We start from the raw sequence: 16,494 nt of genomic DNA, 5'->3' as shown, positions 1-16,494 counted from the left end.
CTATACCAATGTCGTAGAATGCCAACATCAAACGAAAAAAGACGAAATTGTACAGAAATGAACTTGAAGACTAGATTATTCGCCAAACCATACTCTGTGCCATTTGCTCAACCCTCATGACCACGTATATTTCATAATGAAAAGAACTATTTTTTTTTTGCAAAACTTTTTTTTTATTTGCACGCGCGCATCAGTTTTGGGGCTCCCGGAGGATGTCATCCATATAATCAAATCAACATGGCCTTATGTGGGAAAAATAGCTCAGTTTGGCTGACCTTTTCATGAACTGCACCAGACTGTTGGCGTCCCTGGCTCCCTGGTACTTCTGTATGTCCTCACCGTTCCTGTTAAACAACACAAAAACAAAAGTTTAACTTAAAAAACAGTTACTGCTTTCATTCAATAAAAATTCAATTTCAGAAGAATTTCTTCCTTCCGAGAACTACATATATTGTAGAGAACTTGTCGTTACCAAAAACAATAGGGCTATATTTACTAGCTAGCACGAGTAAGCAAATGCCATATGCATATGATTATGAAGGACATTACAGTGTTTTTTGTTTCTTGTAAACATAACTCAAAAGCTGGCATCAAAGCCAATGTTTTAGGCTTAAGGTTGTTATACTAGTTGAACAGATACAGAAGCTAGACTGATATACTGAAGGCCTAGGGCAGTTACAAAATACCACTAGCCATACAATCATGTAAATGTATTGAACACTACAGAAATTGGATAAAAATGCTTCTACACCCTACCTAAAGTACTTGATAGTTGGGTAACCCCTGACTCCATATGTTTTCCCCAAAGCTGCGTATTTCGTGGCGTCGACTGCTGCAAGTTTGGCGGCAGGGTCGGATGTCTTCAGCGTTGCTGCTGCCTCCTGGTACGCTGGCTTCATTCTCTTACAGTGGCCACACCCTAAATAATAAATGGTTTTTATTGGCCAAACAGTACCTGTACGTGCAGTTACAGCCTTTATACGGCTGAATGGATGCAGGGTATCACATAATAATCAATACAAATCACAACAATCAAATAATACACATGATAACACATATTTGCTCCACAAATTTTTGTGTGAAAAATGTCATATTTGCTTAGTACATATTGTATGGGCTAGCCTAAAAAGCTACACTTCAGAGAAGCCACCTGACAAGCCTCACTAGGTCAGTCTACCGACCAAGACCAGAGTGACTGGTCGAAAGCTCTAGGTGAGAGAACTGAATTGTGTTGGATCAAAAGTTTTAACTCTAAATATGTAGTAGTAGTCACTGTGGTATTACTGTAGTAGTGGTACATGTATGTAGTAGTAGTAGTAGTAGTAGTAGTAATAGTAGTAGTAGTAGCAGTAGTAGTAGTAGTGATAGTATTAGTAGTATCCAGTTTTTTTATTATAATGTTAATATTAAGTTAAACATAAAGACTCACAAGGTGCGTAGAACATGACCAGTACAGAGCTGTGTTACTTACATGGAGCGTAGAACATGACCAGTACAGAGCTGTGTTACTTACATGGAGCGTAGAACATGACCAGTACAGAGCTGTGTTACTTACATGGAGCGTAGAACATGACCAGTACAGAGCTGTGTTACTTACATGGTGCGTAGAACATGACCAGTACAGAGCTGTGTTACTTACATGGAGCGTAGAACATGACCAGTACAGAGCTGTGTTACTTACATGGAGCGTAGAACATGACCAGTACAGAGCTGTGTTGCTGGACGAAGCTGTTGAAAGTTTCGTCTGTCAGGTGGTTGACCTCACTCTGGACCTCTGACCACTCAGGCTCCGGTGGGGGTGGAGGAGGGGGGGCCTGGGGACTGGAGTAAGGAGAAAATAGTCAAAGTTTATTGCACCACGATTGTAACAATGTACATTTGTAACAAGGTACAATGTATGGCAGTAATAAGATTACTAGCTGGTTTGAGTCTATCAAAATTCTACATATAGGTTCAACGGGTACCATGTATGGCAGAATGTTGAATACGGTAGAACTACTAAACAAATAGTACATCTGTACATGTACGTTCTAAGCTATGCTATACTATATTCATAAAGAGTACAAATTATAGATATATATTAGATAGAAAGAATTTGTTGATCTGTACTCACTCCTTCATGAAAGATACCAGTTCATTTGTGGTCCTTCCTTTCTTGTATGCAAAGGCCTCCTTCCCATCCCTGGAGCAAAAACAAACATTTACTCTTTTAAACACTGCCTACATGTGCTTAATTAATAATTTAACATTTTTATGCTCAAAGACATACAAAATGTTTGAGTCAACTCTTATAATTCTGTTGTCAGGTACCCTTAGACTTTTAAAAAAGTTACCATGACTTTTTCTATCAAGATACTTTTTCAAGAATGTCTTGAAAACCTGCATATCTCTGAGATTACTGATACTAAATTTATGTTGATCTCTTCAAATTCACCATTTTTAAAAAGTAATGGTCTTATTTTTTACAGTTGACATAAACAAAATAATTAAGTTTAAAAACTTAAAAACCATGACTTACTGGAAGTACTTCAGTGTAGGATATCCCCGGACTTCGTAATTTTTGGCCAGGTCTCCGTACTGTGTAGCGTCCACAGCTGCTAGTTTTGCCTCTGGTTTTTCTTTTTTAAGCTGTTGTGCTGCCTCAACGTACGCTGGCTTCATCTTCTTACAGTGGCCACACCCTGGAAAGCAACAAATATTCTTAACCAAAGATCAACAATTCAAGTTGTTATATGTTGACTTGTACTGTTACAACATGAGTGGCTGCAGTATCCATAATCATGCCTATCTAGCTCTATGCCTGAATGGGTTCAAGGGGTAAGAATCAGGGACGGATCTGGATAGTCTCTGAGTGTGTATCCAAAAACGTACATGTATATTTGACAAGATACAGTTCTGGATATCCCTGTGCCTGAGCATGGTGGTGGATAAAGGACGGTTCTGGAAACAACTGGGTCCTTTCCAGTTACATCAAACAAACAAACAAACAAACACAAACATGAAGACATTTCTCACATGGAGCGTAGAACATGACTAGTACAGAGTGGTGCTGCTGCATGAAGGAGTTGAAGTTGTCGGCTGTGAGGTGGTGAACATCGCCGCTCTCCCAGCCGTCACCTTCAGCAGCTGCAGGTTTCTCCTCCTTCGGCTCTTCTGCCTTAGGGGGAGTCTGTGGCCTGGAAGAGAAGTTATATGATGTAGAGGTGATACTTTATTGACTACATCTAGTAAACTAAACTACATGTAAGTCCATGGGTAATGAAATTAAAAATCTATCCATGTCCAGTTTCAAAATGTACGTTGTATCCAGTTGCTTGAGTAACTTCTTATGTAAAACTACATGTAGGGCTGTGAAAAGCTACAACATTGCTAGGAGCTGATCTAAGTTACTAGCACTTGTGCTTGTAGAGACCTACATGTAGTCTGTCTAATCACACTTCTAGTAGCTCTGGGAAAAGTGTCAAAATTACAATGGACCAATCCAAGTAACCACCACACATAACAATAGGAGCAGAAAGTGATCTGAGCTGCTCCTTACGTTTTCATAAAGGCAACGATATCATCCTTGCTCCTGCCCTTGTTGTAGTCAGACGCAACCTGTCCATTCCTGTAGGAAACAGTGAAGGGAGGGAACAACTTTCAGAACATTTAATTAAACTCTTTCAGAAAATAGTGGCTAATATACACAACTGAGTGTGATATACATGTACACATATGCGTATGTTTATAATCTTAGGCTAACAAATAGTACCATATCTTAGTATTTTTGGAAAATTCATTCGAGAATTTAGTACTTGAAATTGAATAGTGCTAACATAAAGTTGATTATGAATCAACCACAATTTTTGGATAGTACAAAGGACCAAGACAAGCTTCCGAAATCAACTTGAAACTGCTTGGTACTGAAATGCTTACTTGAAGTATTTGAGAGTGGGGTATCCCCGGACCCCATATTTCTGTCCTAACTCCTTGTACTTTGTGGCGTCCACAGCTGCCAGTTTGGCTTCTGGTTTTTCCTTTTTCAGTTGCTCTGCTGCCTCCTGGTACGCTGGTTTCATCCTCTTACAGTGGCCACACCCTGGGAAGAAAAAGGTAAAAGATCTGTATCTGTATAGCCGGTATAACCGCCTTTTGGTGTAACACACCAGCTTCACAGGCACGCGGCACGGAGGCAGCTGGCTACATTACACCGATCAACTTGTTACATCTAACCCTTGAACATCTAAATCTAAACACTATTTAAAGCTATCTAATGATGATGCTCCTACTGTACTTGGTGACAGCGAGTTCCACCCTGCGATAGTTCTAGGAAAGAACTATCGCAAGATAGCAAGATATCGCAAGGGCACAGTATTGGAAGGCAGAGCCCATCCCTCTCCTTCCACTGTCTTTTACATGTACCTCCCCAACCAAAGTCAGATACCTATTTTACGCTTGGATGGAGTGAGGAAAGGCGTTTAAAGTGCCTTTCCCAAAGACACAAACTCTTACAAGGAATAAGAGGAATTGAGCCCATGATCTCTTGGTCTCATGTTCACTAGTCTATCCATCCACACCTGACAAAACTTAGCTGTAACTGTAAAAGCTCTAAAAGAAACTAAGGCAGCCTAAAAAGACTATTGATAAATTTTCTCTCTTTGCAGAAAAGTGTTCTACTTACATGGAGCGTAGAACATGACCAGTACAGAGCTGTGTCTGTACACGAAGTTGTCAAACGTCTGGTCTGTCAGGTGGTTGATCTCACTCGGAACTTCTGACCACTCGGCTTCAGGAGGGGGTGGGGGAGGGGGGGCCTGGGGGCTGCAAAATCATGTCTTTATTCATCATCTTCTACTTCATTTCAATTTTCAAGGTTGTAACAGTGTGGTTCAAACTTAAAAACACCATAATACAACTGTACTTACAATAATATCAAGGAAATGACATACATCATAATCCTGGTATATAAAATCTAGGAAATAACATTATCGTGGTGATTGTACTAGTAAGAATGTCAAACATTACCTGTGCCAAAATTAGTCTAAAAACAACTACAACTTCACACTACAAAAGAAAGTTGCAAAATAATAAATTCAGTGAGAGTTTGCGTCAGTACTGTCAGTCTTTTACATACAAGCTGTCAGTGTCAGTGAAGTCTATAGTCACTATTATGATAAATACCTGTCTGTCAACTGTTACCTGTCATATCACATGTACAACAGAATACCGTCAAGACTGTTGTCAGGATGCATGCAGCATGCAAAGTCTCTGTCCTTGTCACCCTGTATCTTATAACACATCAGCATGGAAAGTTAAACATGCAGTCATTAATATCAAACAAGAGCAAGAATGAGCATAAAACTTTGTGTTGTTACATAACTTTATACAAGCATACTTCAAATTGCGATCTAAAAAGTTAAGATCTTCAGATGACAGAACAGAAAAGAAACAAAGACAAAACCAGACAATAAAAGGGAACTTACTTCTTCATAAACTTGACAAGGTCCTGAGTGGCCCTTCCCATAGTGTACTTAAACTCCTTCTGCCCATTTCTGAAACACACAGGAAATAGAATATCAATCCACTTTTAATTCATGATAGTGAATTCAGCATCAAGGACAGGTGTGTTGTTGTCTGTATCATGGATAGTGAATTCAGCCCCAAGGACAGGCATGTTGTCTGTATCATAGATAGTGAATTTTGCATCAAGGACAGGTGTGTTGTTGTCTGTATCATGGATAGTGAATTCAGCACCAAGGACAGACATGTTGTCTGTACATAGATAGTGAATTCTGCACCAAGGACAGGCATGTTGTTGTCTGTAGCATGGATAGTGAATTCAGCACCAAGGACAGGCATGTTGTCTGTATCATAGATAGTGAATTTTGCATCAAGGACAGGTGTGTTGTTGTCTGTATCATGGATAGTGAATTCAGCCCCAAGGACAGGCATGTTGTTGTCTGTATCATGGATAGTGAATTCAGCACCAAGGACAGGTGTGTTGTTGTCTGTATCATGGATAGTGAATTCAGCACCAAGGACAGACATGTTGTCTGTACCATAGATAGTGAATTCTGCACCAAGGACAGGCATGTTGTTGTCTGTAGCATGGATAGTGAATTCAGCACCAAGGACAGGCATGTTGTCTGTATCATAGATAGTGAATTTTGCACCAAGGACAGGCATGTTGTGGCCTGTATCATGGATAGTGAATTCAGCACCAAGGACAGGGATGTTTACCCGTGTGTGGATGGTGTTCAGCACCAAGGACAGGCATGTTGTCTGTAGCATGGATAGTGAGTTCAGCACCAAGGACAGGGATGATGTTGTGCCATGGATAGTGTTTTAAGCAAATGTTTTTTTTTTCCTCATACATCCTGGTGGAATAAATTTATCTGTACTTACTTGAAGTAGAGTATTGTAGGATATCCCCTGACTTCATACTTGGTTCCAACGTCTCTGAACTGAGTAGCGTCCAAGGCTGCCAGTTTTGCCGTGGGAAGTTCAGACTTCAGGATGGTCGCTGCTTCCTCAAACGCTGGTTTCATCCGCTTACAGTGACCACACCCTGGAGGAAGGAAAGGTTTCAGTGTGGGCAACACGTAAAAATAACTAAAACTAGTACATACATACAGAATGAAACCTGACAGTGTAGTCATTACTGTCCAATTCATCATCATCATTACGGGCAGTTTGCCACATAAAGTTTGTTGCAAATTCTTGCCCGAGGGCAAATTGCAAGTAACAGGAAAAGGACAAACAAACAATGAAGCACAGTAGCATTCTTATCTAAAAGCTGGTTCTAATTAGTTTTAACTTTGTTAGGTTTGCCTTGTTTTTCTGAGACAGTGGAAGATGAAATATCTCAGTTTTTCCGTGATGTGTGTGTTTAGTGGATAGTATTTTTCTCTTTTTTTGGCAATGTGAAAAAATTGGAATAGAATTTGTTGGCTTCTCTAAAAAGCTCCCTTCTGTAATGACCATATAGAAGGTACATAATTGTTGTGTCATACTAGCAAAAACAGTTTGAGCCTTACACGGTGCGTAGAACATGATCAGGACAGAGTTGTGATCAGCCACAAACTGGTCAAAGGATTCAGCAGTCAGGAAGTTCACATCTGCGGCAGAGTCGGTCGAGGCCCACTCATCAGTCGGTGCTTCTCTCTTTGGTCGTTCTTTCTGCTCTTCTGCTGGTTTCTCAGCTTCCTGAAGATTACATGTACATAATGTTACATCATTAGTGTATATAGTTAGATAGTGTATAGGTATCTTAAGTGGTTTTATGATGTTATTCATCTCTGTTAATACTGATTTTTAACGTTTTAGCTGATGTATTCATCGTTGTGATAAGTTTTTGCTGTATTTTACAGATAATGATGCAGATATATGTAGGATTTGGCCCGATTTTATGCTAACTTTATTTATTTTTATGCTAAATAATGGGCGCATGTTGTAAATACTCCACACATTTCTGCAGTATATGTTTTTGTATGCTATACGTGCATATTCTATACTATACTACATTCTTTCCCATCTTGAAAAAACAAGAATGATTATGACATGCACCATACAAGTCATCTATCTGCCTGGTGTACAAATGTCTACCTTCTTTGGCTCCTCTTTCTTCTGTTCTTCCACCTTCTTCTCTGGTTCCTTTTGTTGCTGAGTTGGTTCCTCCTTCTTTTGTTCTTCAGGTTTAGCCTCCTCCTTGGGCCTTAAAAGAAGACAAGGTGTTACTGCTAACAACACCTAGCTTCAGTGCACAGTCGTAATTGCCCTGATGACAGACATGACAAAGAAAATGTTGGCTTGTGTAAAAAGTGGCTATGAATAAAGAACTTAACTATTTAATATTTAGAGTACCGGTACTTTTGATGCACTTGTCCAGAGCAGCAGATATATGTGACCTAGCAGAATTACATTTCATTTTAAACTATACAATTAGTAGATGTTACACATCCTTACTGTTTAGGAAGACTGTTGAGCATGAAGGCAACGAAGTCCTCTGAAGTCCTACCGAGGTTGTAGTCAGAGACCTGGGCACCGTCCCTGGAAACAACAAGGGCAGAACGTTTGATATAAGGTCGTATTTGTGCAATATAACGTTAACATCCCGTCTGTAGTTTCTAAATGCTGTGTTGGAAAAGATACCGTCTGCAACGGGCAAACTTCTGCTGCAACACTGACCAAACATCCAACCAAAACCATGAAAAATCAGGGTTTTGCGCAGGCGCAGTACGTTCTGCCAATGTGCGTATTCCAGTTTGTATGCTGATACAGAGCTTTAAACAATGTCTAGAATTAGATGTTCAAGGGTTAGGTGTAACATGTCTATCAGTGTAATGTAGTAGCCAGCTACCGCCATCCCGCATGCCTGCGAAGCTGGTGTGTTACGCCGAAAGTCGGTTATACCTGCTATACTGATACAGATACTTACTTGACCAGCTTGAAGGTAGGATAACCCTTCACGTCGTGTGTTTGGCACACTTCGGAGTGTTTGGTGCAGTCTACAGCAGCCAGTGTGGCTGAGATGCCGTCTGTCTTCAGAAGCTCAGCTGCTTTCGTGTACTCTGGCTTGGCCCTCTTACAGTGGCCACACCCTGGTGGTTTAAATGAAACAAAAAGTTCAGGTCTTAAGCCTGTATCACACAGCAGAAAAATCGCTCTCACGTCAAGTCTAGTATTTTTCAAAGGTACAGGAAAATTAAATAAAATTCATATCTTAAAAATGACCAAACTACATTAAATCTTTAAAGTTTTCAGTGGTTTTATTTCAGCAGTATTTGGTGGCAGCAATCTCATCATGACCCAAATGAAAAATATGTACGTTATCCTGTTTCAAACAAAACAAATTTAAAACAATGTGAAAAACTCTTTCTCCTACACACTCCATATCTATGTTCTTTTGTACAAGATGAATTTATATATTATTATGCGAATATGATTTTTTTTTTAATGTGTGACGGTGATCTGGAATACTTACATGGTGCATAGAACATGACCAGTACAGGGCTGTGTTCCTGTGTGTAGGTAGCAAACGTTGCGTCGGTGAGATGCACAACATCAGATGGCTCCTCACTCCATTCTTTCTCTGGAGGAGGCGGTTTCGTCTCTTTGGGACTGGAAAAAATAAAACACAGCTGAAATTTTGAACCCTAGAAAATCACAAATTGGGTATAGTTTCACTGGTAATATAGGGAATTTCAGAGTATATTTTGAGCTCTGAGATTCCAAATTACATTATAATCTATTATCCTTATTTCTGATATCTAACATTTTTTTTAAACTCACTCTTTCATAAATGCCACAATGTCCTCAGTGGTTCTTCCTTTCTGGTATTGGAAGGCCATCTCTCCATTTCTGAAAAAAAAATTTAAATCTTAACTTGTAAAGCAAACAAGTATTTATTATATAACCAACATAAGACAGCATTCAATACATATGCATAGTGTCCTCAAAAGTGTACACATTATGGAAATCATGATCAGGTACTACAAAGTCTCTGCAATGGGATTAGAACCAACAACCTCTGGTTATGGTCTTGTCATTAGGGTTGTTGACTCAGAATCTGAAGGTTTTGGGTTCAAATCCATGGTAGGCCCCACTGTTGTGTCCTTGGGGAAGGTACTTTACACCTATTTTCTCACTCAACTCAGGTGAGTTTTACACAGCTTGTATTTACTGTACAAGACTGATGTGATATACCTAAAAGGCAGTTAATATGTTATGCCAAACAAACAAAAATGTAAAAAAAAAACAACACTCACTTGAAGTACTTGATAGTTGGGTATCCCCTGACTTCATACTTTGTTCCCAGAGATGAGTACTTTGTAGCATCAACAGCGGCAAGTTTTGCATCAGGTTTTTCTGCCATCAACAATTCTGCTGCCTCCTGGTAGGCTGGCTTCATCTTCTTACAGTGGCCGCACCCTAGTAAAAATGTCATACAAATTTTAAACATCAGGCCCATTCTGTTATACACACTGGAAAAACTAACATGTGAGTTTATTCCACAATCACTGTAACAGCTTTAACTGTGTTAACTCAATATGTTTTACATTCACAGTCTGATGTACAAGTTTTAAGATGTAAGAGGAGACCATGAAATTGCAACATTATGTAACCCAACACCAGTCGCCATGGTGACAGACATCAACAAATCATGTCACTGGTCAGGTCATAGGTCACTGTTTGGAGAAGAAGAAGAAGAGGAAGAAACTGAGCAAAAACAATGTTTTACTTTCAATTGGTAAACATAAAGACTCACAAGGTGCGTAGAACATGACCAGTACAGAGCTGTGTTACTTACATGGAGCGTAGAACATGACCAGTACAGAGCTGTGTTACTTACATGGAGCGTAGAACATGACCAGTACAGAGCTGTGTTACTTACATGGAGCGTAGAACATGACCAGTACAGAGCTGTGTTACTTACATGGAGCGTAGAACATGACCAGTACAGAGCTGTGTTCCTGGATGAAGCTGTTGAAAGTTTCGTCTGTCAGGTGGTTGACCTCACTCTCGACCTCTGACCACTCCGGCTCCGGTGGTGGTGGGGGAGGGGCCTTCTGCGGGCTGCAATAAAATTACCAAATTTATTTTTGCACAAGCAGAAAAAAATGAGAAGACCTTATTCCAATGAAGGACAAAAAGTAGACCAAGGAATCCCATATCGTAGCATAAATTTGTCTTTTAAGTTTAGTCTTTACTTTTCAAGTTAGACCCTCAAAAACTTCAACTGATTCTTGTTTTCAAAATGGTACAGCTTAAACACATAGCAAGTTATAGTTAAGGTTTACATGTAACTATCTGGCATCTAAAAGTCAAAATATCTAGTCAGTATTATTATTTTACTACTTATTGTTGGCACTATGAAGTTTTTAGACCATAGACAGAACTGTGGTGTGTAATTAGAGGATGGGAATCAAGGGAAGTCAAACTTACTTTTTCATAAATTCTACAAGGGCGTCCATAGTTCTCGCTTTGTTGTAGTCAGTGTTGAATTCTCCGTCCCTGGAAAAGTAGGATTACCGGGTCCACAATTATTTGTCAAATAAAAAAACACTGATTTACTACTGATATTTGAAAGAAAAATAAATCAAAACTAAAAGGGTGATGTTGTGCAAGGAATGAAAAGATACTTACTTGAAGTGTTTCACTGCAAGAGAATGTAGGGTAGACAAGAAGAACATGTTAGTAAACAGAATTTCAGGCATAAATTTAACTAAGTCATGTTTAACATCATTTCTTAGGACTACAACACACATTATCATCTCATAAGCACCATTCATGCATTAAGACAGTGTAGTTTCAGAGCTCAGTATTTTGTTTACAACATTGGTACTGGTATCAAAATGTGGAAAGAGATAAAGCATTGTCCAGGACCTCTTTTTAAACATGTCTAGTAAATTGTATTTTGTATAAACTGTAAAGGTATTTTGAACGTTGGTGAGATGTCAGAGGTGAGATGTCAGAGGTGAGATGTCAGAGGTGAGATGTCAGAGGTGAGATGTCAGAGGTGAGATGTCAGAGGTGAGATGTCAGAGGGGAGATGTCAGAGGGGAGATGTCAGAGGTGAGATGTCAGAGGTGAGATGTCAGAGGTGAGATGTCAGAGGGGAGATGTCAGAGGTGAGATGTCAGAAGTGAGAGGTGAGCTCACATGTAGGGAATCCTGTGATGTCATATTTGCTCTGCAGGACCCTGTCCACAGTGGCATCGACAGCAGCAAGAACTCCGGGTATCTGCAACAACAAGTTGGTCTGGTGGTTAGGATTGTAGTCTCAGAGTCTGAAGGTTCTGGGTTCGAATCCTTAGCTAGTAGGCAAGGTGGTTTTGTGGCCTGGTGGTAAAAGTTGTTGACTAAGGATCTGGGTTCAAATCCCTGGATGGCCCCAGTGTTGTGTCCTTGGGAAAGGCACTTTACATTTTTTCCTCACTTGACTCATGTGAAAATGAGTACCTAGCTACAGTTAGGGACGTCCTCTCAGATGGCACATAAAGCCAGAGGTCCTGTGTTTGAGGAAAGCCACACCTCGAGCATGTTACAGATCCTACTATACTTATCAATAAGACTAGCGGTTCTTACAGGGGAAAACAATTCCTAAAATGTTTGATGTAATGACATGAGAAGAAAAGACTTCCTACCTCATCCTCCTTGAGTGCTTTAGCTGCTAAGGCATAGTCTGGCTTCATAGCTTTGCAGTGGCCACACCCTGCAATAAAACATTATCACATCAATCAATGCATACATTTAGTAATTATACATTAAAGAGACTTGAAGTTTTCATTATTCAAAGTAAACACCAACAGGTCCAATAAAAAAAACTAATGAAAAAAGATGGAGGATGCCTTCTGAAAGCTTCTCAAAGCTAAAGTGTTTGTTTGGACTTTTAGTTCAATCCTTTGTTTTTCAATACATCATCTTGTGTCCCAGACTCCAAATTTGTAGCTAGAAGGTCTTAACTATGACAATAAGTGATTTGTCACATTGGTGGCCTTCAACACCTAAAAAAACAACCCTTTTGTCGACACCAAATCTTTCCTCAATAGTAGTGACTAATGAATAGTGACTGTCTAATAGTGACTTTTCAAACCTACATGGTGCGTAGAACATGACCAGTACAGATGAGTGCTGCTGTACAAACTCCTCAAACGTGTTGTCATGGAGATGGACCACCTCCTCCGCCCCCTCCAGCTCTGCCCACTCCTCCGCAGGGTCCTTAGGGGGTGGGGTGGGGGGCGTCGGGTTCAGGGGGTCAGACATGAAGGCTACAAAATCTGCTTCCTGAAGGGACAAAGGGAAAATGGAGAGGGGAAAATAAAGAAACGTGTGACATACAATTATTATGAAATTGTAGTATATGGCCATTTGCCTAAGTACAAGTCACAAGAATTTAAAAAGTTCTACAGTTCTACAGATACATGTATAGTTACTAGCATTGTCAAGCTAGTAACTGTTACTGTATGGGGGTTCAGTTCTCCAGACTGGCATGCTGAGAATATTGGTCTGCCGAATCTTCACAGCTTTTTACAGAATGAGATAATAATGTTCAACCGTTCCTCCACAACACAGAAGATGAACCTTAAACTCAGCGATGTTGCTCTATAAATATACAGATCAATTAACCAATTGACTTTTATTTCTCAACAACTGTAACTGGTACAATGTATGGCAAAAAAGAAACAACAAGGGTAGATACATAAACTATACTGAAATACAATTCTAACAGAGCTACAGAAGAGAAAACATTCTGACCTCTCTCCCTCCCTCATAGTCCTTGGGGTTCTTGCCGTAGTTGAAGTACTTGATGGTTGGGTAGCCCCTCACCTCGTACTGCCCACACACCCCCTGCTGCGTGGTACAGTCCACCGCTGCAAACGTCACCTGGGCAAAATCACATACAGTAAGACTAAGTCCACTTCTGCTTGTGGGGATGTGATTTTAAAATTTGTGGTAGGTGGGGAAAGGGGTGTTTGCAATTGTCTTCATTTTGTGGTTAAAGCATAATTTATGCATGATAGTTAAAAAGTAAATTAGGCAGAATTGCTTGTATTCATTTTCATTGGAACCAAAGTAATATTTTGAAATAAAAGCAAATTCACAGTGCTTTAAGCAACAAAAATACATGTAAAACAACTGGAAAGATTAACAGTATTTGCTTTATCAAAATGTGTTAGAATGAAAGTTAAGTTACCTTGGTGTCGTCCTTGTATTTCTCTGCAGCGCTGGTGAATTCTGGCTTGGCCTTTTTACAGTGACCACACCCTGCAGGATAAAATAATCTATCTAATTCACTGGTGTAACTTATCTTAATGTATTTAATATAAGAGTTATAGAGATGAATAGATACATGTGTGCAATCCTCCCCCCAATTTCCGTAAATAATTTCATCAGGTTGGAAGATACTTAGGGTATAGGATTTTCTTCTAACACAACCAGTAAGGTTCTCACCTGCTTACGTTTCGATGTCTATCAGACACCTTCCTCAGAGCTTCTGACTGGAGTTCTGCAACTCGCCGCTATTTAACGTCAAAGTAGGTGGCGCTTTTGCGGCGAGAATGCAATCCCAAATGTGGCTGAGCTTGTATCCCCCCTCGTCCCGGTTCATCACTGGGGTAGACTACCCCACAAATAGCGGCGAGTTGCAGAACTCCAGTCAGAAGCTCTGAGGAAGGTGTCTGATAGACATCGAAACGTAAGCAGGTGAGAACCTTACTGGTTGTGTTAGAAGAAAATCCTATACCCTGTGTGCAATCCTGTTTTCAGCACCTATAAGAGATTTTACTGAAAACTGTATAGAGCATAGAGTAAGAGACCAGAGCATGGGGTCTTTCTTTGTTTGTTTATTTGTTTGTTTGTTTGTTTGTTTGTACTTACACGGAGCGTAGAACATGACGAGGGCATGTTTCCTCCTCTTGAGTTGAGACTTGAAGTCTTCGTCCCCGAGGTGAACGACCTCTGACTCCACGTCCTGCCAGGGCTGCTCTGGCGGCGGGGGAGGGGGGGGCTCCTGCGGACTGGGAACGGAAACATATTTCAAAAATTTTTTGGGTTGCACCATATAAAACAAAACATAATACAGATCTTACTGCTCCTCTTCTGAGCTTGAATCTGAAATGGGAGCTTATCTTACACAAGTACTACAACAAAGATTTTATTAGTTTTTCTGATGCCAAGAATATCCTACATACTATTATTTAATACAAAAATACCTACAAAAATATTTGGGTGCACAGCTCCAATTTGTAAGGTGCACATGCACCCAGTATTTCGAGCCCAGTACAGGCAGTACCACCTAAAATTTTCCCAAAAAAACATTTCTCTACTCACTCCTTCATGAAGTCGACTATCTTATCCGCCGTCCGGTCGTTGAACCCAAAGGCCTCCTCTCCATCCTTGAAGTACTTGACTGTCGGGTAACCTTTGACCTCGAACCTTTTGGCGACCTGAGGAGACTTGGTTGCATCCACAGCTGCTAGTATGCCGTCAATCTGAAATAATGGTGAAACAGTTATTATGTTTACCGAAGGAAAACATATTGTTTTTACTACATTTCTTCTTCGTCTTCAGTGAGTGTTCCAAACACTAACCTCTGACTTGGCCAATGGCCTGATTTGTTGATGTCTGGCACTATGGTAACTGGTGTTAGGTTACATCATGTTGCAATTTCATAGGAGGGATGTAGACTCCTGTCTGGCCATATATACATGTATGAATGCACAATCATGTATTTGACTAAGAAGAGCAGACCATATGCGAAGGTAAACATTATGCATTTGCTTTGCAAATGTTACTTTTCTAGTTAAATGTTTACTTCCAGCCCAGGTTGCACATTCAGAACCTTCCCCTGACCACCAACCCACCAAGATTGGCTGAAGTTTGGGAGCAGTCTGACCAGATTTAGGCCACGCCTACCTTTCATGTAAGATTGATCTTTCGTATGACTAGAAGCTAACAAACTTAGCTGTAAAACGTTCTTATGATGATGATAAAATAAAAATAAGAAAAAATATTCGTACATTGTCCTGCTTGAGAGTTGTAGCTGCCTCATCATATTCTGGTTTCATCTTCTTGCAATGGCCACACCCTGTAAACAGGTTAGAAATTATACAACAGTTACTGAAAAATTGAAACATGAGACAACTAATAATGATTAGTACTTGTCTCTGTCACTCAGAGTCAGAATAATATTCCGGACCTGGTAAACTGTACCATTTACAATCATGCAGCTTAAGGTACATACCTGAATTGAGATGATCTTACTAAAAATATGCATATAATACACATACTTGTACAAAAGAATCAAATATATTAGGTGCATACAATGCATTGTACAGTCTAGAGTATTGATGGACTTGGTAGGACTTCAATCATGTAACCTGTATGTTGTTATATTTTGTCTGACCATGACCTGTTCCATTATGACTAACAGTTACTTCTAATCAGAATCTATGAAAGTTGTCAGCAGGCTGATTCATGAATAAACAAGGTCTCAAAGAAAAAACATTTTTAGACACTCACAAGGTGCGTAGAACATGACCAGTACGGAGGCGTGTTCCTCAATGTAGGTGTCGAAGGTCTCGTCTGTGAGATGTACAACATCAGAGTCCGCGTCACTCCACTCTGGCTCTGGGGCCTTCTCTACTGGAGGCTGGGGGCTAGGGGAGGGAGGGAGATTATCATTATTATACATTACATAAACATTTAACAGATTTACACAATGACAAAGAGACCATTCCCACTGGCCTTTGTGGCTAAGGTGTGCTCGCTAGGACTTTTTTCAGTAGTGTTTTATTCCTCTGGGTTTACTTTCTAGGACTTCTATGCAGACTTTCTGATACAGGTAGTTTGTGTAACTTATTTTTACAAGAAAACATTCTGTTGGAAGGTCTAGGTTTCTGTACCAAATGTTATAAATTGTAGTTATATACATATATACTTACTCCTTCATCCAGTCAATGATGCCTTGTTTGTTGTTTTCTCCTCCATATTTGTACTTCTGCTTTCCATTCC

General features: G+C 39.9%; 1 protein-coding gene across 4 annotated transcripts in view; it reads right to left on the bottom strand.

The window, feature by feature from the left end:
• LOC109479196 overlaps positions 1 to 16,494 on the bottom strand; it is a 46,470-nt gene that overhangs the window by 5,725 nt on the left and 24,251 nt on the right. The window contains exons 10-40 of one of the 4 annotated variants that reach the window (XM_019781087.1): positions 16,425 to 16,493; positions 16,003 to 16,139; positions 15,501 to 15,568; positions 14,812 to 14,972; positions 14,359 to 14,498; positions 13,676 to 13,746; positions 13,237 to 13,365; positions 12,579 to 12,765; positions 12,126 to 12,193; positions 11,641 to 11,722; positions 11,125 to 11,137; positions 10,924 to 10,992; positions 10,415 to 10,554; positions 9,747 to 9,909; positions 9,271 to 9,339; positions 8,963 to 9,099; positions 8,417 to 8,579; positions 7,945 to 8,028; positions 7,585 to 7,693; positions 7,017 to 7,185; positions 6,385 to 6,547; positions 5,463 to 5,531; positions 4,661 to 4,800; positions 3,916 to 4,078; positions 3,539 to 3,607; positions 3,016 to 3,176; positions 2,519 to 2,681; positions 2,114 to 2,182; positions 1,682 to 1,821; positions 757 to 919; positions 276 to 344 (exon numbers count right to left, since the gene is read on the bottom strand). In XM_019781087.1, the coding sequence (XP_019636646.1) occupies positions 276 to 344; positions 757 to 919; positions 1,682 to 1,821; positions 2,114 to 2,182; positions 2,519 to 2,681; positions 3,016 to 3,176; positions 3,539 to 3,607; positions 3,916 to 4,078; positions 4,661 to 4,800; positions 5,463 to 5,531; positions 6,385 to 6,547; positions 7,017 to 7,185; positions 7,585 to 7,693; positions 7,945 to 8,028; positions 8,417 to 8,579; positions 8,963 to 9,099; positions 9,271 to 9,339; positions 9,747 to 9,909; positions 10,415 to 10,554; positions 10,924 to 10,992; positions 11,125 to 11,137; positions 11,641 to 11,722; positions 12,126 to 12,193; positions 12,579 to 12,765; positions 13,237 to 13,365; positions 13,676 to 13,746; positions 14,359 to 14,498; positions 14,812 to 14,972; positions 15,501 to 15,568; positions 16,003 to 16,139; positions 16,425 to 16,493 (3,597 nt within the window). The remainder of the gene's footprint in view (positions 1 to 275; positions 345 to 756; positions 920 to 1,681; positions 1,822 to 2,113; positions 2,183 to 2,518; positions 2,682 to 3,015; positions 3,177 to 3,538; positions 3,608 to 3,915; positions 4,079 to 4,660; positions 4,801 to 5,462; positions 5,532 to 6,384; positions 6,548 to 7,016; positions 7,186 to 7,584; positions 7,694 to 7,944; positions 8,029 to 8,416; positions 8,580 to 8,962; positions 9,100 to 9,270; positions 9,340 to 9,746; positions 9,910 to 10,414; positions 10,555 to 10,923; positions 10,993 to 11,124; positions 11,138 to 11,640; positions 11,723 to 12,125; positions 12,194 to 12,578; positions 12,766 to 13,236; positions 13,366 to 13,675; positions 13,747 to 14,358; positions 14,499 to 14,811; positions 14,973 to 15,500; positions 15,569 to 16,002; positions 16,140 to 16,424; position 16,494) is intronic. The other 3 variants (XM_019781089.1, XM_019781088.1, XM_019781090.1) reach the window with 3 other exon arrangements.

Source organism: Branchiostoma belcheri, unplaced genomic scaffold (genome assembly GCF_001625305.1).
Source record: "Branchiostoma belcheri isolate BF01 breed outbred unplaced genomic scaffold, Haploidv18h27 scaffold47, whole genome shotgun sequence".
NCBI lineage: Eukaryota > Metazoa > Chordata > Leptocardii > Amphioxiformes > Branchiostomatidae > Branchiostoma > Branchiostoma belcheri.
Note: the sequence above shows the minus strand (reverse complement) of the source record. Positions and strands in the feature narration are given on the sequence as shown.